Source organism: Triturus cristatus, chromosome 4_1 (assembly GCF_964204655.1).
Source record: "Triturus cristatus chromosome 4_1, aTriCri1.1, whole genome shotgun sequence".
NCBI lineage: Eukaryota > Metazoa > Chordata > Amphibia > Caudata > Salamandridae > Triturus > Triturus cristatus.
In genome coordinates this window covers 635,143,583-635,171,011 of record NC_140585.1, presented here as the reverse complement: position 1 = coordinate 635,171,011, position 27,429 = coordinate 635,143,583, and the positions used below count along the sequence as shown (strand labels likewise).

The 27,429-nt window shown below is 44.4% G+C and overlaps 1 protein-coding gene across 1 annotated transcript in view; it reads left to right on the top strand.

Annotated features, from left to right (window-relative positions):
• Positions 1-27,429, top strand: part of LOC146855314 (opsin-VA-like) — a 249,924-nt gene that overhangs the window by 72,003 nt on the left and 150,492 nt on the right. The window contains exon 3 of the mRNA XM_085650589.1: positions 7,617-7,862. Coding sequence (XP_085506715.1) covers positions 7,617-7,862 — 246 coding nt within the window. The remainder of the gene's footprint in view (positions 1-7,616; positions 7,863-27,429) is intronic.

Here is a 27,429-nt window from a genome sequence, read left to right as displayed (position 1 = left end):
GAGACACCCTGGTACCATTCCCCAGCATGACTGAGTACCTCACGCTTACAAACACGCAGGCCTGCACGTCACTGAGTGCATTTGTGCCACCTCCCGTGCCTGAGGACCGCCCCCGACAGCAACAGGCATCTTCGCTAGGCCGCCAACCTGTGCCCACGCCACACAAGATGGGGGATCAAGACAACGTCACCCAAGCCCCAGTACTGGCAGTACCACATCACCCTCCCTCTGGCGTCCTGCCTCCTTTCAGTGAGTCAGCAGACCCCTCAATGGCTGCGCCATGGTGGCAGACATGGCTTGGCTGCCTAGAGAACTATTTCATCGCTACGCGGGAAAAGGATGGGGCAGTGAAACGCTCACTTCTACTCCGCTATGCAGGAGAAGAGATCTACCTCCTGTTCAAGCATTTACCAAACACGGCCCCCCGATGATTATGCCGCAGCAGTCACAACCCTGAACGCTCATTTTGATCCCCAAATGAACCCTGATTTTGAACATTTCAAACTAAGACAAGCAAAGCAACGGGAAGGTGAGTCCGTTGACGCTTTCACGCACAGCTAAGGGAACTAGCCGCAACGCATCTCGTGGGCGACTGAGCCGCGGAAGAAATCAGAGCCCAGTTGATCCTTGGGATACGTAGCAAGACCCTACGTGGCCTCATATTACGGCAGCCGAACATATTGATGAATGATATCCTGGTGCTAGCGCGGTCCCATGACCTGTCGGCGGAGCGTGCAGAAGAGATGGACGTAGCTCTGATGAGAGGACCAGAAAAGAGCGTCACGGTAAAGTCGGAAAAGGCGGACGCAGTTAGGACAAAAGACAGGACCCACAGGCCACGAGATCGTCAACCACAGACCCCTAAGAACCGCTGCGGATACTGTGGGTACAATGAACACCCCTCACAGTCGTGCCCGGCACAAGGGAAGACATGCACCAACTGCGGCATCGCAAATCATTTCGCATCAGTGTGCAGGAGAAAGACGCAGCGTAAAGAAGGGAACAAGCCTAAACCGATGAGACGGATGGTCCGCCAGCTGTCACAGGTCTCGCTGGCATCTCAATCTGGGAGCAAGAAAAGAGAACAGACAGCCTATCAAGAGAATACGTCCACGTCGGACAACGAGGGAGAGAAATATTTAGTCTTGTTAACCCGAGCCCCGAAGAGCAGAAGACGACCCCAACCTCGCTGCACGATCAAGGTCGCTGGGTCCGATGTCAATGCGGTGATTGACACTGGTGCTTCGGTAACTGTGATGGGGATCCAGCAGTACAACTAGCTGAGGCCCAAACCGGAACTTAGACCGTCAAAGGCCAAGATATTTGCATACGGCAGCGACACGCCGCTACCACTCAAAGACAAGATGACTGTGCGGGTACAGTCAGGAAGCGTCGAAATCACCATCAACATCCACGTAATAAACCAAGATGTGGACATGCTACTCAGCAACCATGCAGCTGAATATCTGGGACTAATAGTGCTTGCCAGGAAGGTGCAGATGGATCAGACATCCGAACTGCTGAGCCAGTTCAAGGACTTATTCAAAGGGCTAGGCAAAATAAAGAGAGCTCCAATAAAGCTACATATCGACACCACCGTCCCACCGACAGCCCTAAGGCACAGAAGGATCCTGTTTCACCTCTGCACGCTGGTAGAAGAGAAACTACAAAAACTCAAAGACCAGGGAGTTATTGAGAAAGTATCAAGGCCCACACCATGGGTGTCACCCATGGTAATAGCGGAGGAGCACCGTCAACCAGGAAAGAATAGGCTTTGCATAGATATGCGCCTCCCAAACAAGGCCATTCGGTGCGAGCGCCACATAACGCCGACTATGGATGACATTGTGGCTGATCTAAACGGCTCCAGGTGGTTCTCGAAATTAGATTTGAACGCTGGATATCACCAACTGACACTTGCCAAAGACAGCCGGTACATAACCACGTTCGATACCCACCTAGGCCTCCAGAGGTATAAAAGACTGAATTTCGACATATCATCGGCCGCGCAGATCTTCCAAAATGCTGTAAAAGAAATCCTAGTCGGACTCCCTGGTGCCTTAAACGTGAGTGACGACAACCTCATTCACTCGAAGACGGTGGAAGAGCACTACCATCATGTGAGAATGACGCTGAAGCGACTGTCAGAACACGGGGTCACCCTACACAAGGAGAAGTGCCTGCTGTTCCAAAAGACTATAGAATTCTTCGGGTATACGTTCACGCAAGAAGGCATACAAGTTGACCCACGGAAATCCCAATCTATCAAGACAGCGGCTGCACCACTCACAGTTGCCGAGGTCCGTAGCTTCTTTGGAATAGCCACATACTGCGGCCGCTTCATTCCCGACCTAGCCACCCTTGCAGAACCTCTCCGAAGCCTCACCCGAACGGATGCCATGTGGACATGGGGTCCGGCTGAAGAAACGGCATTCCGAGCAGTCAAAAAAGCGCTCCTCAACCACACCACGCTGGTGTATTTTGACCCTGTGAAGAGAACTGAGATACTCGTAGACGCCAGTCCCGTGGACCTAGGAGCGGTCCTTACACAGGAGCAGGAACCGGGGAGATGGGCAGCCCTAGCCTATGCCAGCAAAGCGCTCATGTCAACAGAGAAACGATATTCGCAGATTGAAAGACAAGCCCTGGCAATCCGATGGGGCTGCAGACACTTTCACCTATACATCTGTGGACACTTATTCACTGTCGTCACAGACCACCAACCCCTAGTGCCCCTTTTCAGAGGATCGGCGCCCCACCCTGCACCGAGACGTGGGCCATCGGGCTCCAACACTATGACATGGATGTGATCTACCGGCCTGGTGCCAAGAACCCAGCCGACTTCCTATCAAGGCACCCGGACATGACCAAGGAAGAGAGAGAAGAGCAAAGCGGTGATGACACAAAAGCACACCTGGACATGCTGGCAGCCCTGATGTGCCCCCGAGCGCTGATGATTGAAGAAATATCCACCGTGGCCAAAGAAGACACTGTGATACTCAAGGTCCAAGACACTATCCAAGGAGGGCTGTGGCGACAGTTCCTTCAGTCAGCAAACGCGTGGTCAAGCCCAGAAAAGGAAAGTCTGGTGCACATGTGGCGGGTAAGAAACGAGCTGAGCCTCACCAAAAGTGGACTTCTCCTGAGAGGGAACCGCATCGTCATCCCAGCGTCCCTGCAACTGTGGGCAACACAATTAGCCCACGGAGGACACCAGAGGATGGAAAGGATGAAAGCCCGCATGAGAGAGAAGGTCTGGTTCCCAGAGATGGATGCCCGATAGAGGAACTAGTCCACAAGTGACTGTCATGCCAGATCACAAGCGGACCCGAGAGACCAGCGCCTGTCCACACCGAAGAACATGGTCAGAGCCCCTGGGAGAAAGTGAGTGTGGACCTCGGTAGTGATCCGGATGGGCGAGTCACATTGGCCCTCATTGACAGTTACTCCAAATACCCAATAGTAGAAGTGGTAACCTCGACAGTGTTCCTGCATGTTGGCCCAGTTCTGGAGAAAATATTTGGAATGTTCGAATATCCGAATGAACTCCGCAACGACAACGGACCCACATTCCAAGGGCACGAATCTCGTGAATTCATGCGCCACCATGGCATTCAGCACCGGCGCATCACCCCCCAATGGCCCCAAGCCAACGGAGAGATCGAGCGTTTCATGCGAACGATAAACAAGTCCATTCGCATCGCAGTGGCAGAACAGAGTGACCCCGAACAAGAACTCCAGAAGTTTCTTCGAGAATATCGGAGCACGCCATACTGTTCAACACGCCAAGCCCCCTGGGCGCTCTATTTCTCCGGCACCCGCCGAGATGGTATCCCCGTTGCCCCCGGCTGGTTCCCCCCTCCATTTGGTGAGGAAAGGGCACTCAGAAGAAGAGAGAACCGCAACAACCAGGCCAGTCGGACCCGGAGAGCAGCAGTCCGCCCGCTCCAGCCAGGAGATACCGTTATCCTGAAAGACAGAAGACCAGGAGGAAAATTCCGTACGAACAAGGACACTGGACAGTGGTCAGCAGGCAAGGAACAATGGTGACCATCGAGAAAGCTGGAGAAAGGGTGACCCGCAACATCTCCTGGTTCAAACAGGTAGATCAACCTGTCTCCCTCCCCACCATCGAGAATCACACTGAGGAGATTGTAGATCGACAGAGCGAGCCCCCAGGGACCGATGATCAACAATCCGAAGAACTCCCTGTGGAGTCACCGAGACCAGCCGAGGCCTGGTCCCCACCCCCGCCACCCAGGTCCACACACCCCCAATCAACAGAGGGGTTACCAGGTATGCGCTGAGAGAAAATCCACCATTAAGCACCCGCCTGAGAGACTTTGCCTGCCAAGTAAGTGAACTATGAGACTTTTCATACGCCTGTCAAAGACTGAGTTGAGATGGGATATAACAGTTGTCGCACCAGCCTTTTCCTGCTGGTGCGCGTTCCGCAACACTGCCCCTGCGCTCACGCCAGCTAGCGTGAGCACGTCTAGATAAATAAGAGGGCTGAGCTGGCGGGAGCTGTCCACGCACTACCGCACACGAGAGTTGGCTCATTATTTCACTGCGTCGCGATCCCCAGCAATTAGCGCGCCTCGCAGCGGGAGGGCAGCCCCCTTCTCCGTAACAGCTGGCAACGGCAACTGAAAATGTGAGGAAAAAATACAAAATCAATCAAAAAGAAAGGGAAAAGACCCTTTCTAAGATGTCTTACCACTCCCGTACTCAGGCAGCTCTAAAAATATGGCACCTGAGCCAACTACAAGGAAATGAGCAACGATGGACCAATAATACCAATAACAAATTTGTGTAAGATGTATAGTAAAATACCTTAAGAAGCGCGGTGATCAGCAGTAGCCGCGTGCCATAGCACCGTCCCTGACTGTTTATTCTGCAAACCAGGATAAGTGATTCAGAAGACTAATGTATGACAATCGTGCAAGATATGGCAACGTAAAAAAATGGTGGTGTTTCTGCCATCCATGGATGGCATAACCTTAAAATAATTTCAACTGAAAATACAAAACAAGAAAAAAAATAAAGTGTGAATCCCACGCAGTAAGGATCCAAAGTGTGAATTTGACTGTCATGTTAAACAATAATTGCCGAAAAAATAGTAAAAAATAAAGAAATCGCAGCTTGACCCATCATAATATACATTTGATGCAAGTTGAAAGTCAAAACAGCTGTAATCAAAGCTGACATTGCCAGCAGGAGAAAGTGAAGAGATCACAATATAACACATCAGAATATTCATATAATGAAACCTGACAGTCATAACAATATACACGAGTTGTAATGACATTGAGTATTGGCAATTAATCCCAAATCAAAACGTCAAGAGGTGCCGCGATGTACATGGAAAGAACGAAACATATCGTAATGTACACTGAGTAACATTGATTACAATCAAACCACAGCAAAAATATCATGCATGAATTGTCACAATGAATACATATATATGCAGACAGCTACTTTTTTACAAAGCAGTTCAAGGACACAGTGGGGAAATCGAAGGAACCTTTTATTCACAGGTTGAAAACATGGCATAATGCATTTCGGCTTCCTAGCCTTCATCAGATGCCATATCAACTAGTTTTCACCTCCTCCCTCCTTTAAATTTACTCCAGCACTCCCATTGGTGGGAGGACAGCTGACCCTGCTCCAATTAGGGTGACTGCAGTCAAATGCCAGACTAAAGCTCCCAGCATGCACATTGATAGTTAGCACCGAATAGAGTCAAATTAAGCCCAAGTGAGCACTGAAATTGCCTTGTAAAGGGGGGGGCCATGTAGTGGCTGGCGAATACCATTAATGGATGTGTCCAAAGTTCCCTCGAGTTCCCAAAGTCCAGCCCCAATTCTAGAACAAACCGGGCCGTGAGGCAAGCTGAAATTAGCTTGCATCCCTGTGAAGTCACAGACTACCGATGGCAGCGGCCACTTGCCTGGCCTGTTCATGAGGCGGTCCTGATCAGTATCAATCCTTTGATGCAAAAAAAGACAAATTTACAGCATCTCTCAAGACTCTTGATAGACGAGTCCTTGGAGTGCGCTCCTGGCAGATGCGAAAAATCATGAAGACAGCGACTTTTTTACAAAGCAGTTCAAGGACACAGCGGGGAAATCGAAGGAACCTTTTATTCACCGGTTGAAAACATGGCACAATGCATTTTGGCTTCCTAGCCTTCATCTGACACCATTTCAACTACTTTTCACCTCCTCCCTCCTTTAAATTTACTCCGGCACTCCCATAGGTGGGAGAACAGCTGACCCTGCTCCAATTAGGGCGACTGCAGTCAAATGCCAGACTACAGCTCTCAGCATGCACATTGATGGTAAGTACCGAACAGAGTCAAATTAAGCCCAAGTAAGCAATGAAACTGCCTTGTAAAGGGGGGGCCATGTAGAGGCTGGCGAATACCATTAATGGATGTGTCCAAAGTTCCCCCGAGTCCCCAACATCCATCCCCAATTCCAGAACAAACCGGGCCGTATGGCAAGCTGAAATTAGCTTGCATCCATGTGAAGTCACAGACTACCGATGGCAGTGGCCACTTGCCTGGCCTGTTCATGAGGCGGTCCTGATCAGTATCAATCCCTTGATGCGAAAAAGTCAAATTGCCAGCATTTCTCAGGACTCTTGATAGATGGGTCCTTGTAGCGCGCTCCTGGCAGATGCGAAAAATCATGAAGACAGCGACTTTTTAACAAAGCAGTTCAAGGACACAGCAGGGAAATCGAAGGAACCTTTTATTCACAGGTTGAAAACGTGGCATAATGCATTTCAGCTTCCTAGCCTCCTTTAGATTTACTCCAGCACTCCCATTGGTGGGAGAACAGCTAACCCTGCTCTAATTAGGGCGACTGCATTCAAATGCCAGACTACAGCTCCCAGCATGCACATTGATGGTAAGTACCGAACAGAGTCAAATTAAGCCCAAGTGAGCACTGAAACTGCCTTGTAAAGGGAGGCCATGTAGTGGCTGGCGAAAATATATATATATATAACACATTCTTAAACTTTTTAGAAACACTCAGTCACTGGATGATGTCATGAGTGATGTCATCAGTGATGTAATTTGAGATGTCATCAGTGATGTTACTGACCATGTCATGAGTGATGTAATATGTGATGTCATCAGCAGCGCATTGCGGGGGCGCTAGTTATAGTTAGCTCAACTAACTATAACGGCCGAATTTCTCTGGTTTTGTATGAGTGAAATGTCCTACTAACTATAATGTCCCTGAAATCTGTGATTTGTTCAGTGAATATCTAAGGTTTTTTAAATACTAATTTCTAACTATAACGTCCCTGAAACCTATGGTGTTTTCAGTGAATTTAAAAGGTTTTTAAAATGAACATTTCTAACTATAACGTCCCTGAAACCTATGTTTTATTCAATTAATTTCAAAGGTTTATTAAATGCTAATTTCTAACTATAACGTCCCTAAAACTGATGGGTTTTTTAGTGAATATATATATATATATATATAGACATGTAATATATTTGAGTTGATGTTGAGAGCAGAAGAGCTCCAGCAGTGGAGACTGATTACTAAAGTCTTTGTTAATAATCATGGCTTATGACTTGCATTGTTTATTACCAGCTCAACAGGAAAATCGAGCAACAAGGAGGCAAGAGAGAGTCAGCAGAAGAGAAGCGGGCAGTGAAAATGGTGCTGGCTATGGTGACTGCTTTTCTTATTTGTTGGCTGCCATACGCAATCTTCGCTCTCATAATTGTCATCAATCCCTCTATTTACATTTCACCAATTGCTACAACACTGCCAACATATTTTGCTAAGACGAGTCCTGTCTATAATCCAATTATTTACCTTTTCTTCAACCAACAGGTAAGGACAGTTATGATTTGGACACCTTGTACCTGTTTATATATAGCTTGTTTTTTTTTGTTGGATCGTGTGATTAATGACTGGGGAAAAATGTTCAACAATGTAAGGCTTTGTAGATGTATTTATTCTAATTAGTGATGTATCACTGATTTCATTAAGCATTCTGGAGGATGTGGATCCCATAACATAAAGACTAAAGATTCCTTCCAAAAACTGCCTGCCTGAAGCTTGTTTTCTATAACCCCCACAAGCGATGAGAAGTATGGGCAGGGTCAGACATTAAGGACAAGATCCTAATGGTACAGAGGTCATAAGCACCAGGTTCTAATTTTACTTTCAGTTCAAAAGACACGGTTAGGTATCCAGAGAAATGAAAAAAATAGTTATTTGTAAATATAGCTCCTTGTGGAATATGGTGAAGTCCACAAGCAAACCACACACTTATGGGGGCACAGTACAGATTCCAAGGCAGAGGAAAGACTACTGGTTTACCATGGACAAGAAGGAGCCCCAACTGCATCTGGGATTGATATTTTGTGGATTCTCTGTCCTAATGGGAATCAATACTTTCACTGCTGGAAAAAATGGTAATGCCCATGAGACCCTTAAGTCCTTTGAAGAACCTAATTGTTTTGTAGATGGGATTGAGGCAACCCCTCCTCGGATTGCCTCAATCCCACCTACAAAACAATTAGATTATTTTGTCTGTTAATGATGAAATTATGCCTTCTAATCCTGAGTCAGTATGGAAAATCAAGCTACCCAAAACGCTCAAGGCTTTTTTTATACCTGCATGACACAAAAATAGCAATATTTCAAAGTATAGATATCCATGATGCAATATTGTGCACCTTCTCTGACCCATTTTAGCACTCTTCTATAGTGAGGAAAACCATAACCTGGATTGCAATCTGTATACTTCTGAAATGGAGACATTCTGTGGAATTTGGGTGATCATTTGTGCAACAAATCCACCTTTTCTGCATAGTCACCCTGATTTTTCACCTTTTTTCTGAACCCTATTTTTCCTTCACTTCGAACTCTGTGCTCTTTTACCATTACCCCTCCTAACCAGGAGTAAAGTGCCCATGCCACCTTTAAACATGGTTACATTCAATTTACCAGCCCAGAGTATATAATGTACAAAATGTGCACAGATCTGAAAGTTAAATGGCACCTAAGGACTCTGACACCAATTGTATTAATTGTGCCATCCACAGAGTGGGCCTCTAAAACATGGCTTCAGGCCTACCATGTGTAACCTGATTGCAGCAACCAAAAAAGCTGCTGTCAAATCTGCAAAAATCACCCTTTCTGATAAGTAAAAAACCCTTCTTTTAAATATTAATAAGTCATCCCTAAGTTCCACATTGTTGCCCACAAGGTTGGATGCCAGATATTTAAAATGGGGACATGTGTGCATTTAAAGTTGGCATGTTTCTCCACTGACAAGCCCCTGAAACCTATATTTCTAACAGGGGTGTAGCTGAATCCTTGACAATGTCAAAGTAAAGATTATAAACTTTAATCTGTAATATTTGACTGAAAACAGCTACTGTGAGAAAGTAGTATAATATTTTCAGTGGATTGGGTCCACCACAAGTAATAAAGTCACTATTCGGTTTGGCTCAGTCAAAGTAATTGAAACCTGAGCTCAACCTGTGACAGTAATGGAACAGAGCAGAAAGGCTTAACTTAATGAATATGTGGAACACATTTAGAAATACCATACAAAAGAAAAATGTTGACAACATAACACAATAAAAACCCACTTCAATTAATAAAATATAGAGAAAAATGTAATAAGCAAAATTGCACTAAATGGACATAAATTCAATAAGAGGCACTATAGAGATATGAACTTTTAAATATTTAAGTGAAAATTGCACCAATAATTTGGAGTCATACAATTTTGTTGAACTATAGAAGTCAGGGCAGAAACCCTGGGAGATGTCAGAATACAAGCAGCATCAATCCAGAAAAATGGCAGGGATCATACCAAAATGGAAACTTTTCTACAGCTACAAAAGTCATTCAAAGACTATTTGGAATATTATTTAAAAATCCAAATAATTGTAATGTTAGATTGTTTATAAATATTCAGGAAACTCAACTTTTTAAATGTTACCTTTTGTCTGCCTGAACTTCAGTTGCTAATTAGCATTAGCCTACTGACACCTGGTGTGCTAGTGATTGGCTATAAGAGGTATAAAAACTGCTTCCAGAGCAGGAAGAATGACTTGGGTATGGATAAGTGTTTTCTTCTCCTTGCAGGAACACTAGTTAGACTGGACTCAGATACTTCCTTCACTTGCAAAAGGCCGAATAAACACTTGCAAAATTCAGCACACATAGAAAGAGGAAAAAAACTGGGATAAAAAACATATTTCTCCTTGTTATGCCTCACCTGGGGAGGTGAAGGTTTTTGGTGGATGCCCAGGTCTACCACTTCTGGTAAATCTGGAAATACTTCAAAATCCATGGATTTGCAACGGTGCAAGCGATTTGTACCGTGATGCAGTATTCGCGATTTATGAAGCCACTCTGGACCCCGCAAGGTGAACTTGCGTGGCTTTATTAATCTCATTTTTAATTTGCGTCACTCTTGCACCATGTTGCGTGGTTCAAGAGCGATGCAAAAGAGCTCGTAAATATGTCCCTTATTTTTCTAAAAACTCTCTACAACGACAGGCATAATTAATACTGCCAGTTCTTGTTATTTAGGACAGTATCCTATCCTTAACCTCAAACTCTTCCATTTTACTAAATAAATAGCTTTTCTTTATAGCAAATCATTTCTTCAATTCGTATATCCTTTGTAATGACAACAGAACGTGAAGCCTGACACAGTTTTTGACTAGATACAGCATACATATCTCATTCAATTAGGTGGCCTCCTAATTGAAAGAGCCATAGAAAGGACATTGATATGATTAAGGTGCAAGTTCACATATTTTTCAGTACAAATATATTTTCATGTTATTTTCATTATCTGTTAGTTTAATTGGAATCATGTGTAGGGAAATGATAAAAGAAATATACAAGTTACACATTTTAAAATTTGGATCTTTGTCTCGAAGTATGCTCGTGTCCCGTATTTTCAGTTCTCTTCCCAAGAGTTTAAGCAGATAAAAACCATCAAACACGCACAAATCCATTATTGAAGCTTACAGGTGAACCAATTTCAAAGCCAGTGCTGCCATTTTCGTTTCATAGTCAATATTGCCTCCCTGAGCCTCTGTCATACAAATGTATTTTCATTTACTCAATTTGCTTCACACACTGCATATCATGGTAGCCATCATTAATATTCTGGCCTATTAAGGTCGTTACCAAGGGAGATGGGCGGGTTTAGTGTGAGATTGTACACTCTCCTCCAGGGTGCTCTGGAAATCCATGTCCTCAGACACACCAACAGCAGATAAAGTGAGCCAACAATATAACCTTTACTATTAAAGATAGTTACTATGCTGTGCCTTCATAAAACGCACATTTCGGGAGTCTTCTAAGAGTTTGTGCCTCTTGGCTCCAGAGAAGGGCGATGGACCTCTCCCTGCATCTGAGTAGCTACTGCAGTGCTTCTCTCTAACTGCATAGGAAAGGCTTCAGATTCCTCTCCGACGAAACATTAGTATCCTGTTATTAATGTTGAGAATGCTCATTGTATCCTGAGTCGTTTCTGGAGGAGGCAGTTGTTCATTCCACATGGGGGTTTGGAGGGGTTGTTTTTTGATGTGTTGCATCCACTGCTGGGGGAACCTTCAACATACATTTCATCAGAACATGCTATGAGCACAGGTCTTTTTCTGAATCATCCACATCACCATTTTGCATTTCACCTGGATACTCATGTTGCATCTAATGTGTATAGGCACAAAGAGATGGATCCAGTTCCTGATATAATAGTGTCAGAGTAACCAACTTTAGTTTTTAGAAGGTCATCCATCGCTCACTCTCACTACATGAAACTCGTTTTTCATCACGAGAGGTATCACCATGTTCCTTACTATATTAATTTAGTTAACTGCATGTTTGAGAAAGAACCCATTTACATCATCCTTTGCATGTTGCCCTATCTTAAATTTCATATAGTGAACTAAAAAGCTGCTATCTATTTCCTATAAAAAAAAGAGAATTAATGGTCTCTGTAGCATCAAACATGTAAATGAGATGTGCCTTGTCAGCTGTGATTTATTGATCATCCATTTAGCAATAAGCATGTGCTCAAAAACAAAAACAACAAGGATATCTCAAATGGCCCTGATTGCCAGTGGGTGGGTGTTTTCTGAGCCCGGCTTAAACCCTGTGAGTTGGATGGTATTTACTGCATCTGGTAATTACAAAATGCATTAATTATCCTACCCTTTTAGAAATTTCTGCAAGTCAAACCAGCTGGAATTTAACAGGGGAAATGCATAAGTATGTACTGTACCATACATATGTTGGTGTGGTAAGCCCCAAAACCTAATGTTATTCCCCAGAAACTCATAGTAGGGGCTATTCATTGCACTCAATAAGCAATATATCAGAGGGTATCCTTATTTATTCTAAATTTAAAAAAAACAGATTCCGGCAAACTCAGAATAAGAGTCCAAGTATGCTTTGTTGGTCATCTCTTTGCTTACCTGTCTTTCACGACCACCACATTGGTCATACAGTATATCTTTATTGCATCTGGCACCATAGTTGATATTAATTGAGTTTCTAGCAGTATTTCATTTCACTTTTGTTTCTTATTTGAAAGGAAAACCACAGGATATGGTCAATGCATCCATACACTGGTCGTCCAGGGACATGTAAATTATTGATTTTGAGCAGTTTATTATCCACATGCATATTAGTTAATTACTTTCTTTTCAGCGGAATATCAAGATACCCTTTCTCAAGAGATGTTAGTTAGACTTCTTTTGATGGGAGCAGCCTGGACAGAAAGACATATCGTATTGTGACATGCAGCACATTGTTATTGTGACATGCAGGCATAGCTCAATTTGAGCCAGTGGTTTCTGGTGCTGCACACCCTCACTTAATTGCCAGAACCTGAACTCAGACAGCTGCCGCATGGTGGTGCTGTTTGTGTAACTTAAAGATGAGCACAGAAACAGCTGTTTGTTAATTTAATATACATTAAAAACAACTAATACCTGCCACCCAAGCCATACTTCAAGCGTTGGCGGCCTCGAACAGTCTGAATTGTCACACTTCAGTGTGATGGTTAGTAGTTGTGTAAGTACAGTAGCTTTGTGTGGTGCAAACTGCAGTGGTCTCCTGATGAGGGACCCGGCACCTACTTTTTTGCAAACTAGGCACTTCATGCAGAATGATACAGTATGCCAGCAAGAATGTTACTGTCTCCATAAGATGTTCAGCAAGTACATATCTGCACCCGGAGGGGGAGGAGTTGGCCTAATGGCTAGGACAGTCGACCTGGAATCTGGGAAACTTGGTTCAAATCTCTGCAATGACGCTGAACATCCTGTGATTCTGGGCAAATCACTTAATCTCCCTCTGTCTACTAAAAATGAATGTATCCTCATGTAATGCAACTGGTGCTATGTAAGGCGCTCTGATACCCATTTCGGGTCAAGTGCGCGCAATATAAGACTCTGTAAAAAAAACTTACAATTTCAATGGTCAACAGTCGCTTCTTTTACTGGTGGCAGCTGCTTTTCCTTAGTCCACGCTTTTATATTGGAGAAAGTCTCACGGTTCAGAGCACAACTCAAACGGATCCACTTAATGTAAGCCAGAAGGTGTGTACTGTGCAACAAGATCACATAAGAACTAAAGCAATAACCTAAGCTCACAGTTCAGGCTCTGAACCCCTAAATGACGTTTGATTTTGGCATATATTGTTTACAGTTTTAAAATGGCCTGTTAAGTAGCTGGCAGCAATCAGCTTTAAACTATGTGTTGCTGGAATGCCTCCAATTTACCAACATGCCACATAAATAATGGTAGGATTACTTCATTAGCCTGATGTGCAGAGTATTCAAAAAGTCCTATATTATCAAACAATCATTAATATACTCATGAGAGAGGCATTGGAATGTTCAAATTATGCTGAAATATCCACTTTGTTAGTCTAATCGCTTATCTCAGATGAGACAACTGAAGTTATTCTTCTGGATTACTGGTTCTGGACTCCCCTGAGGATAAACTGCTAACGTGAAGTTTTTTCTAAGGCTGTTATTAGTATAAAATATTGTGTAAAAAGTATCGTCCATCACAAATATCGTGCTAAAATATAGTGATGTTAAGAACCTCGTGGGGCAGAATACAAAAGGTAAGAATATGGTCTCTTTAGTTATTTAAAATAGTTTTAAAATATATTTGTATATAATATGATAGTATTAGTTATTTTTGTATTATTATTTGGATTATGATATTTGTGTTACTATGATTTGTGTGATTTATCATTCAATGTTTGTTTAATTTAATTAGAAATTGTTAATTTAGGAGCAGGTTGTTGGGTTTGTAATGGGCTAGGTTAGGAAGTTTCTTGAAATGTAAATTATTGTTTTTGATTTATCATTAATTTTTATATAATTAAATGTTTTAATTATGCAAATAAATTATTTAGAATAGTGATGTAAATACATTATTTTGTTATTTTAATGATTTGTTGATTTTAATTCCTTTTTAATTTTTTAATCAGTGGCTTTAATTATTACATATGGTTATACATTTTATATCTAATAATTGTTGTAGTGTTATTTGATTTATGTAATAATTGATTTAATAATCATATTTCTTAAATTTTTATAATATTATTCATGAATTCATTAATAGTTTGTCAGTGTTTGTTTTTAGGGTTGTAGGGAGGGAAGAGTTTAATTTAAGATATTTTTAGCATTTGTTAAAAATGTTACTTTTTATTTGTAATGTACAATGTTTCTTTTCAATTTTATTTGTTTCCTAGTTCATAAATATATTTTTTGGTCTGTATTTTAACATTGGAGCGGGAATAATAATTATAGCCCCTCCAAATTCCAACTCTTTTCCTATTGTTGCTTAAACTGGAGTGGGAATAGTAATTATGACCCCTCCAAAGTCCAACACTTTTTCTAACGATGGACTTGTAATAGTAAATCTGACCCCTTCAAATGTCAACTCTTACCCTATTTTTGCTAATGAATCTCATCCCTCCAAAGTCCAACACTTTCTATATTTTCACTAATGATGGAGTTGCAATAGTAATCTCAGCCCTTCAAAATCCAACACTTCCCCTACTGTTTCTCAGGTTGGAATGATAAAAGTAAATCTGACCCCTTCAAAATCCAGCACTTTCCCTACTGATGCTAAGATTGGAGTGGTGAAAGTAAATATGACCACTCAAAAGTCTGTTTCCCTAATTTTGCTTACATTGGAGTGGAAATACTAGCTCTCACCCCTCCAAAAATCCCAACACTTTCCCTACTTTTGCTCAAATTGAAATGGGAATATTAATCTGTCCCCTTGAGATTCTGACACTTTTCCTATTATTGCTAAAATTGAAGTGGGAAAAGTAAATCTGACCCCATCAAAGTCCAACATTTTCCCCATTTTTGCTTGCGCTGACACTTTGTGGCATTCATAGATTTCTGAAAAAATAGCTGACAGGATTCTCAAGAGTTAGTGTGAGAGTCCCAATCATGCAGAAATACATGATTTACCAGCAATTGAAAACATACACATATACATATAAACACTACTTGCCCAGAAGTCTTGGACATCAGACTGGTGCAAGCAATTGTCTTTGATTCAAGTCATAAACTGTTAGATAGCTTGAGTATTCTGATCTAGCTCAGTCTGCAGTAGTGTGGCAATATATATAGAAGTCAAATGTTTAATGACTGCCAAAGCTGTTCTCACGATTTACCATTTTCATTGCTTGTATTCAATCAAGTATACATCAATCCCACAACAAACCTTGCAAATGCACGAGCCTTGTTTCCATACATGATGACATTTATTTCAGTAGGCACAGCAGAAAAAATATCATAGGCTGTTATCAGTTGTTACCTGGACTTTAGGTCTCCCCAACGACATCCCGTGCCCATTATGGTACTTGTGGTGATGAGTGAGGTAGAAAACACTTAAGGGGCGATTAGGATGGCAGACGGACTGGAGTCCGCCGCCATCCCAGTGGAAACCGTGACCGTCCGCAATACATGTGGCGGTCCCATACCACAAATCATGATGCGCCCGCCACCATGGCGGACGCATTCTGCAGTTTAACATTGTGGCGGGTGCTGTTGAAAGCAGCACCTGCCGCGATGTTAAAATCGCTCGTAGTGCATGTCACTGCACCACATGGCAGGCACCACACGGTGCCTGCCTCTTGGTGCAGTGGCATGTTGGGGGATACCATTGGTACCCCCCAAGTGCACCCCACCTCCCCCCAACACAAGGGGGGCGTGAAACAGGCCCCTTACCAAAACTCCACATGCCTTTCCATGGCGCCATCCCCGCCCTGGAAAGGCTGCTTTTTACATTTATCATAATTTTGTAGACTGTGCCTGCTAGGCACCGCCACCATTTTAGGCACCCTGCACTGTCTGCCAGGCAATCAGGACGATTGCTGGTGGTGGACGGTCTTTGTATCTGCTGGGGACGCAGTCAGGTTCCAACCGCCATCGTAATCTGGCAGTGAGAAAAACCTGTTTGATGGCGGAAGGACCGCCACCGCAGGGCCGGCGGTTGCCACCGCCAGCCCTGAGGTGGCGGTCCTTTCGCCATCCTAATCGACCCCCTAATGTGGGGATTTTATAGACTGATGTTGTACACCATGCAGCCTCACACAACAATGCAGCTGATTACTAATGTGCTTCAAATGTTTTGAAATATAACGCTTAAATAATGTTCTCTTAATATTTTTTCATGTGCAATAGTGTTCCCTGTTATCTGCCCTCTTAACATCAGAGGAGGCCTCATATGTGAGTGTCATTCACCATAGGTGTGACCCCATTGACCAACATCATCCACATCGACGGAGTCAGCATCATCCCATATGCGGATGACACCCAACACATCCTCTCCCTCATGGAGGACACTCCTACCACCGGACCCAGCTTCCAGAATGCCATGACCAACTTCGCCAACTGGATAAGATCCAGCTTCCTGAAAAAGAACATAGACAGGGCGAAGTTATCATCTTTGGAAACAACACCTCCTCATGGGATGACACTTGGTGGCCCTAGGACGATTACCTACTCCCAGCTACCACGCTCGCACCCTCTGAGTCTTCCTGAACAGTGACCTCTCCATGAAGCACCAGGTCAACATAGTCACCTTTTCCTGCTTCCACAGTCTCCGCATGCTTGCCAAGATCTTCAGGTGGGTCTCCACCAGCACAAGGAAAACAGTAACTTAAGCCCTCATCACCAGCCATCTAGACAACAGAAATGCACTTTATACCAGATCTGCCACCTGTCTCCTCAAATGATTATAGACCATCCAGAACAGCGCCGCCAGACTCATCCTCGACCGACCCAAATGGACCAACATCATCCCACCTAAGAAACCTCCACTGGCTTCCCGCCCTGAGGAGTTGCCAATTCATGCTGCTTATCCTTGCCTACAAGGCCCTCCACAACACTAGCCCCTCCTACATTGACCACCTCCAGGCCTTTCATCAACCAACCAGAAATCTCAGATCCACCTCCCTCACCCTTGCACATATTCCCCGCATCCGACAAAGTTGCAGTGGAGGCTGCTAATCTATCCTCACTGCCAAGCCCTGGAACATCCTCCCTCTCCACCTCTGAACCTCCCCTTCAATCGCCAACTTCAGGAGGGGACTCAAGACTTGTCTCTGCGACTGAGGCTCACGTACCCCAGTGCCTGGATAACCCCCAGGGTGATAAGCCATACTTAAGAAATACAGATTGAGTGATTGATTGATTGATTGAATGGCAGAGGAGGCTTTAAAGGTGTTTCCTAATACATTCCCATGCATCTCATTACTCACGTTGCAGGTCCACTAACACCATACACACTAGCAATTTGGACATCATCAAGGTTGGTTTGCTGTAATATGCAGCTGTCATGCTCAGCATCTTTTTAACCTGCACAATGTTCCATTGTGCAATAACAGTTATGCAACTTGAAAGTATGCCATGCTTTTATACTTCCCATACAAACATCAAGATCTATCTGCCCAGGTACATTCTCCGATCTAAAGTTTATTTCTGAACTGTACACCTGAAAGTCAACAGATTCCGAATTGGAGGCTTATTATTTCCCATAAGAAAGCCCAATTGGGAAGCTCCATTCTGGTTCAAATATCATTGATCCTTTGGCCTTTAGTAATACGTTAATTACCAAGATATCCCCAACTTTCTGAGCTCACCATAATCATAGATCCTAGAAAAACCATACTGTGGAATACTACATGGTAAATGTAAACCTATTGGTATGAAATTTTCATTGTATTTTAACTAGACGTGTGCTCAATATGCCATAGCTGAAGCACATCACTGGCCTTAAAGTATAGCATCCAACATATCCACATAGGTTCTTAATCATACCCTTGCACACATATGCAACTAGCCTCTGCATCACTCCCTAAGCTGTTATGGTCTGCAGATTTGTAGAGCAGAACATCACTGTAGAGGGTATCCTGGTGCTGAGGCGGCATAAGTCTAGCCACACCTAGGGCCTAGTGGGAGTACTTGGAAAGCAGGTCTTAATCTTTTTGCAGGAATCAGTAAGTGAGGAGTCTGTTATGAATTGCAGCAGGTCATTCCACACCTTAGGAGTGATGTTGGCGAAGGCTCAACCGCCAGATCTGGGTTTCCATATTGTGTGATTTGTGCGAGAAAGTGTATGGACGAGTGAAGATATCTAGAAGGTTTGTGAAAACAGATGCCATTATTGAAGAATGCTGGGCCAACATTTGTAGTGCATTGAAAATGTGGGTGAGGAGTTTGAATTGTGCTCATTTGTGAATGGGGAGCCAGAGGAGCTCCGTCAGTTGTGGTGTGATGGGTGTGCGACATAGGACATTGAGAGTGATTCTGGCTGCAGAGGTTTGAATGGTCTGCAGTCTTCTGGTGAGTTTTTTGTTGATCCCGGCATAGAGGGTGTTCCCATAGCCCAGCTTGTTTGTCACCAGACAGTGTGTTAGAGTGTTCCCGGTTGCAGTTTGCGAGCCATTAGAAAATCTTCCTCAGGAACTTCAGAGTATGGAAGCATGAGGCAGTGACCACATTGGCTTGGGCAGTCATGTTGAGTTTGCTGTCAATTATGATCCTGAAGTTCTTTGCGTGGGTGGTGGGGGTGGGTGCCTGTTCTAGCTCTGCTGGCCACCAGGTGGAGTCCCGCTGTGAGGATCCCCTGGTTCTTGGCGTGTGTGGTCAGGGTAAGTGTTAGTCCTAGCTTTGTTGGCCACCAAGTGCAGCCAACAGTGATGTGCTCTTCCCATAGATCAGTCAGTTTTTAGCTTTAAAAATATGTTGGTTTTCATCCAGTGGGCGATTTCATTCATGCAGGTATTGGATTTGATCTGGGTACTGAGTTTCTTGTCTGTGAGGAAGAGAATGAGTTGCGTGTCATCGGCGTAGGAGAGGATGTTGATGTCATGAGAGCAGATGATGCTGGCTAGAGGGATGGTGTATGCATTGATGTGGGTTGGGTTCAGGGGGGAACTCCTCAGATGAGGTCATGGGCAAGTGTACGGTGCCAGGCTGACTAACTGGGTCTTTACAGTTCGGAGGAGCAGATCCGCCATGCCCGTGTTCTTGGATTCCAATGTTGTGTAGGTGTTCGATGAAGATGGGGTGGAGACTGTGTCAAATGCTGTGGAGAGTTCCAGGAGGATTAGGGTTGCCATGTCTCCTCTGCCCAGAGTCATGCAGATGTCTGCTGTGGAAGCGATGAGGGCAGTTTGAATGGTGTGGTTGGGTCTGAAACCAAGCTGAGTGGTATTGAGGAGTTGGTGGTTGTAGACGTATTCAGTGACATGTCTGTTAATGAACTACCCTAGGACCTTGGCTGGAATTGGTAGCAGGGAGATTAGTCTGTAGGGCATTGAAGGTCCTGCAGAGGGTTTTGTCAGCAATAGCAGAACAGTTGCATGTTTCTTTTTTTTTCAAATTTTATTGCATTTTTCTTTTTAAATAGCGGGAGATCAACCAGTTACCAGAGCATTGGGGTAAGAATACATAACAAATCCACCATATATGAATTGAGAAATGGCAAACATAATTATATGAATATAGACATTGAGCAAAAGACCAAGGAGGAGGGGAGCACCATGGAAAAACAAAGTAGGATACAACACTCTGGCCTAGGCTGACCAGCCCTGAGAAGCAGCCAACTCTGCCAACCAGCCCTGAACAGGATCTCAGTTTTAACCCAGCCTTTTCCTCCGATGGTCATTCTCAATTAGCGCCATATCCAGCCTGCTCATATGTAAGAATTCCTGCCAACAGGTCCAGGGATGGGGTGGCTCACTGGTGACACAGAATTGTGCCAGAACCAACCTAGCTAAAGTTATACAGAAGAGATATACACGCAATAGCCGTGGAATAGCCGATGAGTGCCCCAGCATAATATTGTTCAGATCTGGAGAGACCGCCAAATTGGATATACCACCCATTTTAACAAAGACAAATTGTCAATACAGGAGTAGTACTTGGCAAGATGCAAAAACATGAACCGCATTTGCTTGGGCCGTCCCTCAACGGAAGCACTGGTCATCAGACCATTGCTTCATGATAAAAAGACGATACTGGGTATAATACCAATTATTAGTAAATTTAAGGTGATAAACCATGATATGAGATATGTTCAGAATTCAATGAGACATCACATTACTATGCTGGGCATCGGACTCAGTAACTTCTGTGCTAAGCCAGAAATTCCAATTACTAGCCCTCTCCTGGAAAAAGTCGTTGACTTGAATAAGTGAAGCCATATAGATTGAATTGTATACCAGTCCAATTTTTCTCTTAAATTGCATATTCCTAATAAGATCCAAGCAGGAATTGTCTGTACAATTCAAATCCTCTTCCTTAAGACTGAAGATAAAGTGCCGCAACTGTAAATATCTAAAAAAAACAAAAAAAAACTCACATAGATGGAAGGGAAACCTTTTGCTGTAGGCTGACAAAGGAGGAAGACACATCACTGTCAAAGAATTGTCCTAAGGTCAAGAGATTAACACTTCCCTACATCTCCTGAAAACCATAATTGACACCATTAGAGAAGTTAGGATTTTAACCCAAGTATGTGAGCTGATTAAATGGGTTGATACCCAGTAATGATCTCTTAAAGGAGCACAAAAGCCATTTAACGTCTTAAAGCGAGTATGCTTAAATTACATTATGTCGACAATACCCAAACCGAGGACAATTGATTCACCCAACGGAAGAAACTCTGTGAACATGCCACCCAGTGGCCACGGTGTCAACCCCAAACACAGCACGGAGTTGTGTGAAAAATGATGACAGAAAGTAAAACCTAAGAATAGGAAGCAATACCTCCCATCTTCCTTAGGCTGCTGTAAAAACAGAATCTTGCATCGAGGTTTATGGTAGGACCAGATAAGCTTTTGCTATAGTGCCTCAACTCTGGTAAAAAAGGCAGCTGGAAGAAAAAGTGGGATACAGTGGAAATATAAACATACTGAGGGAGAATAATCATCATAATGAGATTACAGTGACCAATAAGCCCCAGATGCAGATAATTCCACTAAAGAAAAACTTCCACTGAAGGTTGATACAACTTCCCATAGTTGTGCTCAAGAATGCCATGGATGTTAATTGTTAAGATGACCCTGAGACAAACCAAGGCCTGCACCTACCTCCGAACCTCGGTAGACAGAGCAACATTGGCTTTTTTGGGCCGCCTCCATCACTGCTCTTGGCCCATTAATCAGGGCAGGTGTCAAGACAGTGATGATATCGGCGTACACAAGAATTTTAACTTCATATTGGTGTAGCCTCAAAGGTTGTATCTCATCTCTCCATTTAAGAGATTGAATGAACGTTTCAATGTAAAGTGCAAACAACTGAGGGGAGAGAGAGCACCCCTGCCGGGTACCACGAAGAATAGCAATAGGGTTTGATAATGGGCCTGCGCTGTGTACCCTTGCCTTCAGGCTTGAGTAAGGGCACCTAACCCTGGAAACAAATATGTAACCCAAACCAGTGGACTACCTAACCCCCAAAAGGAAAGGCTTGAAGACCCTATTGGAGGCCTTAGTAGCATCCAAACCGATCATACCTATTTGGCTCAGTATTGCTGAGGTCACCTCCATCACCGTAATTGCCATGTTTGCATGCAACATTGTATCATTGTCTAGGGATGAAAACATACTGGTTTGGGTCCACCACTTCCGAGATAAATACTGACAACCGATTAGCGAGAATGCACATATAGATTTTAGAATCGGCATTGATTAGGGAAACTGGGCAGTATAACCCGCAGAAAGTAGGATCCTTCCCCTTTTTTGGAAAGATGACAATATTTGTCTCTCTCCAAGACTCAGGGAGGCTATCTGAAAGATCAAATGAATTAAAAAGATCCCTTGACACTAGGGCCAATATCTGTGAGAAGGTGGCTTAAAACTCTGAGGGTATCTGGTTGGGGCATGATGTCCTTTCTGCTGGCCAGCAAGCTAATGATAGCTCGGTGGAGATATCCTCGGTGGAATAAAGACCGTCCTCTCTAACGAGATCCTGATAAAACTGACAAAGGACCTCACACAAGGAAAAGGGACCGACAACTAGGAACCCATTCTCATTCCTGATTTGCTGAATGTTATTCATGCTAGATCTGTCTGTTATCCTGAATGATAAGATCAGCTGTATTTTATCACTATTCCCAAAATATGCAATCTGTTGAGCCCTACAGTTTTTGACCCCTCCTCCTCTCCCACATTATTTTCCTAAGGGAAGGTCTGAGGATGGTGGACTGCTTCAGAAGACCATTGGCCCGAGGTCCGTCCTTCATCCTAACACAATTTTCTAGTTCAGATTCCACAGACCGGAAAGTCCATTGGATCATGGTTTCCTTCCCCAATGCCGTCCTCCATTGCTAAGAGGCAAATTGGAGAGTCTGGGCTCAGCAAGAGACTTTCAGGGTATCCCAGACCACAGCAAGTGAAGTAGTCCCTATATTGACTTTAAAAAACTCCCTTATATGCCATTCATGGAGCTAACATAGCCGTCTTCTCACTGTAACCTGCATTGAAATGTCCAGCTCCACGGACCAGATGCCTGAGTAGACTTGCCAACTTTTATAAATAATGACAAGGCGTTATGGTTCGAAAGGACCCTTGGATTACGAGTCATCCTAGAAGAAGAAACAAGTGAATTACTGACCTAAAGCAAATTTAAAATCTTGACATGGCCTTATGAGTAGCAGAATATAACATAAATCCCGGATCTCTGGGATGCTGGATACACCATAGATCAACCAAAGCATATGAAGAAATTAACTGCAATATGGACCACCATACGCTTACCCCGGCGGGACAGGTCATTAAGAAGCTGATCTGAGGGCACAAGATGGGATGCTGAATAATTTTTAGGGCACAGTGTGATGTTAAATTCACCACACACTATATAGGGCGGAAGCCAGAGATGCAACTCTGATAAAAGAAAATTCAAAAACATCTGGTCATTCGTGTTAGGCCTGTGGAGAATGCAAATGGTAAAGCGATCCCTGTCCTTCTGAATAGTTGCCACCAATCAGCGCCCCTCCGTATATGTCATTTGACGTAGGGCCACCAAACGATTATCCCATGCCAGAAGTACAAACCCACACTGGGAAGAAGTGTTAATAGAAAGGGATAACTTCTGATATCCGATTTCTTTTAACATCCGGCTCTCAGTCCGAGACAGATGAGTCTCTTGGAGACATAAGATTTGTGGTGTAAGAATTTTCAATTCCTCCCGTACAAGTTTCTGCTTTTGTAGCGACTTGACCCTAATGAGGTTTCATGATAAAATATGCACCTGCTGACCAGGACCTCCGCCTTAGCTAGCAGTTGCCATTACCAAAGGAAATCCAAGGCTTCTCCTACATCCAACAAAATAAGATGTACCAACTACAAGAATCTTTTGCCAGACTAAACTATATATATATCACTTACAACATAAGCAACCTTGCTCCAAGTCAAATTGTCAGAACAAATACCACAAATGCTCTGAAAAACAAACACAACCCCAATTCCCCACCCTTCTGCCACCCAACCCACCCCTGGACCCACTCCTGACTCCCAAGCGGGAGAGCCAACCCACCACCCATGCTATGCTCCATGCACCTAGGGCCTAACCCCTGAGCCCGGTTTGTTGTTTAAAACAGGCCCACAGCTAGCTCGGCCTGAGACCCAGCCCCTGTTCCGCCAGAGCATCCAAGACTAAGAAAACAAAAAAAGGAACAAACAGAATGATCACCCCACAGGAATAGAGCCTACCATAAGAAGAGATCCAGACCAACCCGACTAACACCCCACCTTAAAAAAAGCATACCCTTTCAAGCAATGAGCAGAGAACATCCAACCTGGAAGCCTCCGTATGTGATTACGCATGGCCCAATTGAAGGCCAAGCGCATTAACAAGAAAAATACCAAGCAAAGCACCCATCTGACTAAGCATACGCATGAGTCAACAAAAAAAGGTCTTCACCCAACCCCCGGTTGTCACTTGGTTAGCAGTTCCTGAACTTTGTGACCATCATAACAGTAAAAAGCCTAGCCTTCCTTAAAAATCCACAGAGTTGCAGGATCCATAAGGAAAACAGAAGCACCATGCTTCTCAAGTGCCAGAATGAACTCCTGCTGCTGCCAATGCCTCTGTCTGATGGGCAAAGTCTGAGTAGACAAATAAATCAATGCCACATGCTTTGGCCAGCAGCTTATGAGTTGATGTCCTAAAAATCTATTGTCGAAGGAAAAAATTCCGAATATAAATCAGTATGGCCTGAGGGTACCAGGAAGTTTTGCTAGGATGGCGAAAAGGAAAATAATGCAACCGCTGTATCACACAATCCATATCCCAATCAATCAGAGCTGGAAATGCCTCTTGGAACAAGTGGAGTATGAAGACACAGGGATCAGCCCCTTCTGCCCCTTCTGGGATCCATAAAGTCTGCAGATTGTTCCCACGTGACCTTTACTCTAAGTCTTCCACCCTTGATGACACAATGTTAATCTGCTGCACACGCTGAGCCACCCTGAGATGTTGGATTCCAATACCTTTTGGAGAGTTGCCTGGGAGGCTTCCACAACCCTCAGCCATAACTGGATAATGTCCATATTTTTTGATAACGTGCAAAGAACCACTTGGGTCTCAAGATGGGCAGCCTTCAAAGTCATTGAGTCCTTACGATAATCCTCTCTGTGCTGCAGGAGAAGATGATAAATGGCCCCTAACGTGGGAAATCTGATTGCGAGACACTAGGCAGAGATCCAGAAGACGATGGGGTGACATCTTAATCATTAGAGCAAGATGGCACAGCCGGGGATGAGCCCCCAAGCGAGAACTGTTTGTAGGGGTCAACTCAGTTCCATCAGGATCCCATAAAAGCTCATCTTCCACCTCCAATGGTGCAACAGGGTCAATTAAACCATGATCAAACACTCCAGGCACAAGAACCTCTGCTGCATCCGCGGGCAAGCCATCACCCTTATTCCTCCGTTGGGATGGAAGAGTGGAAGGAGTTGAGAGCCTAGGTGTAATCTGAAGGAGTCATTGCGGACATTAGAGGACAATACTGTATAGGTTGCCTGCTCAAGACCTTCATCCAGTTCACGGTCAGAAAGGTCAGGAAACAAGTGAAAGGCCTCAGCACCGTCCCCCCCAGTCCCAGCCAACTCCAAGCTACTTGGGCACTGAAGCTGAACAGCTGGAAGAGATTGTGTCATGATTGATGGTATCCGGGAAACTGCTGAAGGCTCTAGTCCCTGAGCCACCGGGACCAGTACCACCAGAGATCCAGTTGAGGAGGTAAGATAAGGACCAGCAGGTACAGCCTGTCACTGCTGGGTATAGCTTCACTTGAACAAAGGGAAAACGTTGTGACTGCTGATGGAATCAACTGCCCCCATCCTGACCAGGTTCTGTAATTGCAGCAGTAGTTACAGCAGAGAGGGTTAGTGCCACTATTAGAAATGCATTAATTGCATGTTGGGTGTGAGGTACTAGGCTGTCCCTCCCCAGTCCAGCCGAACCTAATACAACAGTGTACCCGGGTACCTTCTTACTCTGGATATGTCCATGGTGGCCAACACAGGGGAATTTTCTACCTCCTGAACTTTAGGGAAAGCTGTGGTGGGCAGATGACAACTTTCTCTCCCTTAAGCCCTCTGTGGTTGCTTATACTGCCATCACCCACCTTGGCTGGCAGCAGACACTTCTTCTCCAGCTTTGGGGAGATATGGGAGGCATGGAAGGTATCTGTTCCAAGTCGCCCACCCTTCTTAGGGGCACCCTTTGAAGGCATCCTAGCCCAAATCCTACTTGTAGCACTGGCAAAACCCCATGCAGGTCTAGAGCCTTCCTCCTCCACAATGAAAATTTAGCAATTAGCAAGCAGAGAGCTAGGCTTCCAGCCCGTGACAATGTATCAGGCAGAGGGGCAGCCCAGTAAAGAAGCGGTGCCTGGAGGGAAAAACTAGTAACAAAGTAACAACTGCCACCAGCATGCACTTTCCTCCACACTGCCAGCTGCCCAGGACCACGACCGCAAGGCCACCAACAATCAGCCTCCCTAAAAGCTGCTGAAACGAAGGTCTGTGCTCCATCCACTTGAGCTGCTAGCCGCAGCCAACCAACATCCAATAGGGCTCTTCTGTGCTCAGCCATCAGGAATGCCAGTGGAATCCAATCACCTTGTGTGTTACTGCTGGCTCCTTTCCTAGAGGCCGGCGGCCAGAGCAGAAACCAGAAAGCCTCCGAGGACCAGCACACCATCTGCGGGTCCTCAGAAGATAAGGTAAGTGATCAGAAGAGGGTTTGTGGTTTCTTCCCAGCCTACGCACTGTTTAGATGGACCCCAGGACTCGGGCGCTGGACTGCAATGCCAGTTCAGCCGTGAGCCGCCATCTTGCATCCACCTCTCTCTTTAGGTCAGACAGTTGCATGTTTCTAAGCATCAGGGAAGGTTGGGGAAGAGGTGAAGGCATTCAGAATGGGTGTGGGCATGGCACTGATGTGTTGCAGTACCCAGGAAGGGCATTGTGAGGGCAGGGGTCTGATGGGTGGATGGACTTTAGTGTGGCAGTGGTTTCTTCTGGGGTGATGATGGGCAATGTGGTTAGTATTGGATCTTTTGATAAGATCAGGAGGTGTTTGACAAGGCCTCACTGGTCCGGATGTGGGCTGAAGTTGCTTTAAATGGCAGGGATTCTGGGCTGAAGAATTAGGAGGATTGTTGCAGACATCCTGTGAGGAGGTGATCGAGTTGTAGACAGCTGATAGTGAGGTGAAATCTCTCACAATGGCAAACATGTCTTTGCTTCAGTTGGTTCTGGCATCAATGCAGTCCGCAGGAGTGGCATGCATTGTCCTGGATCATTCTCCATTTGTGCTCCAGTTGTATGCCATAGTGTTTCATCAGTCTGAGGTCCTTCGTG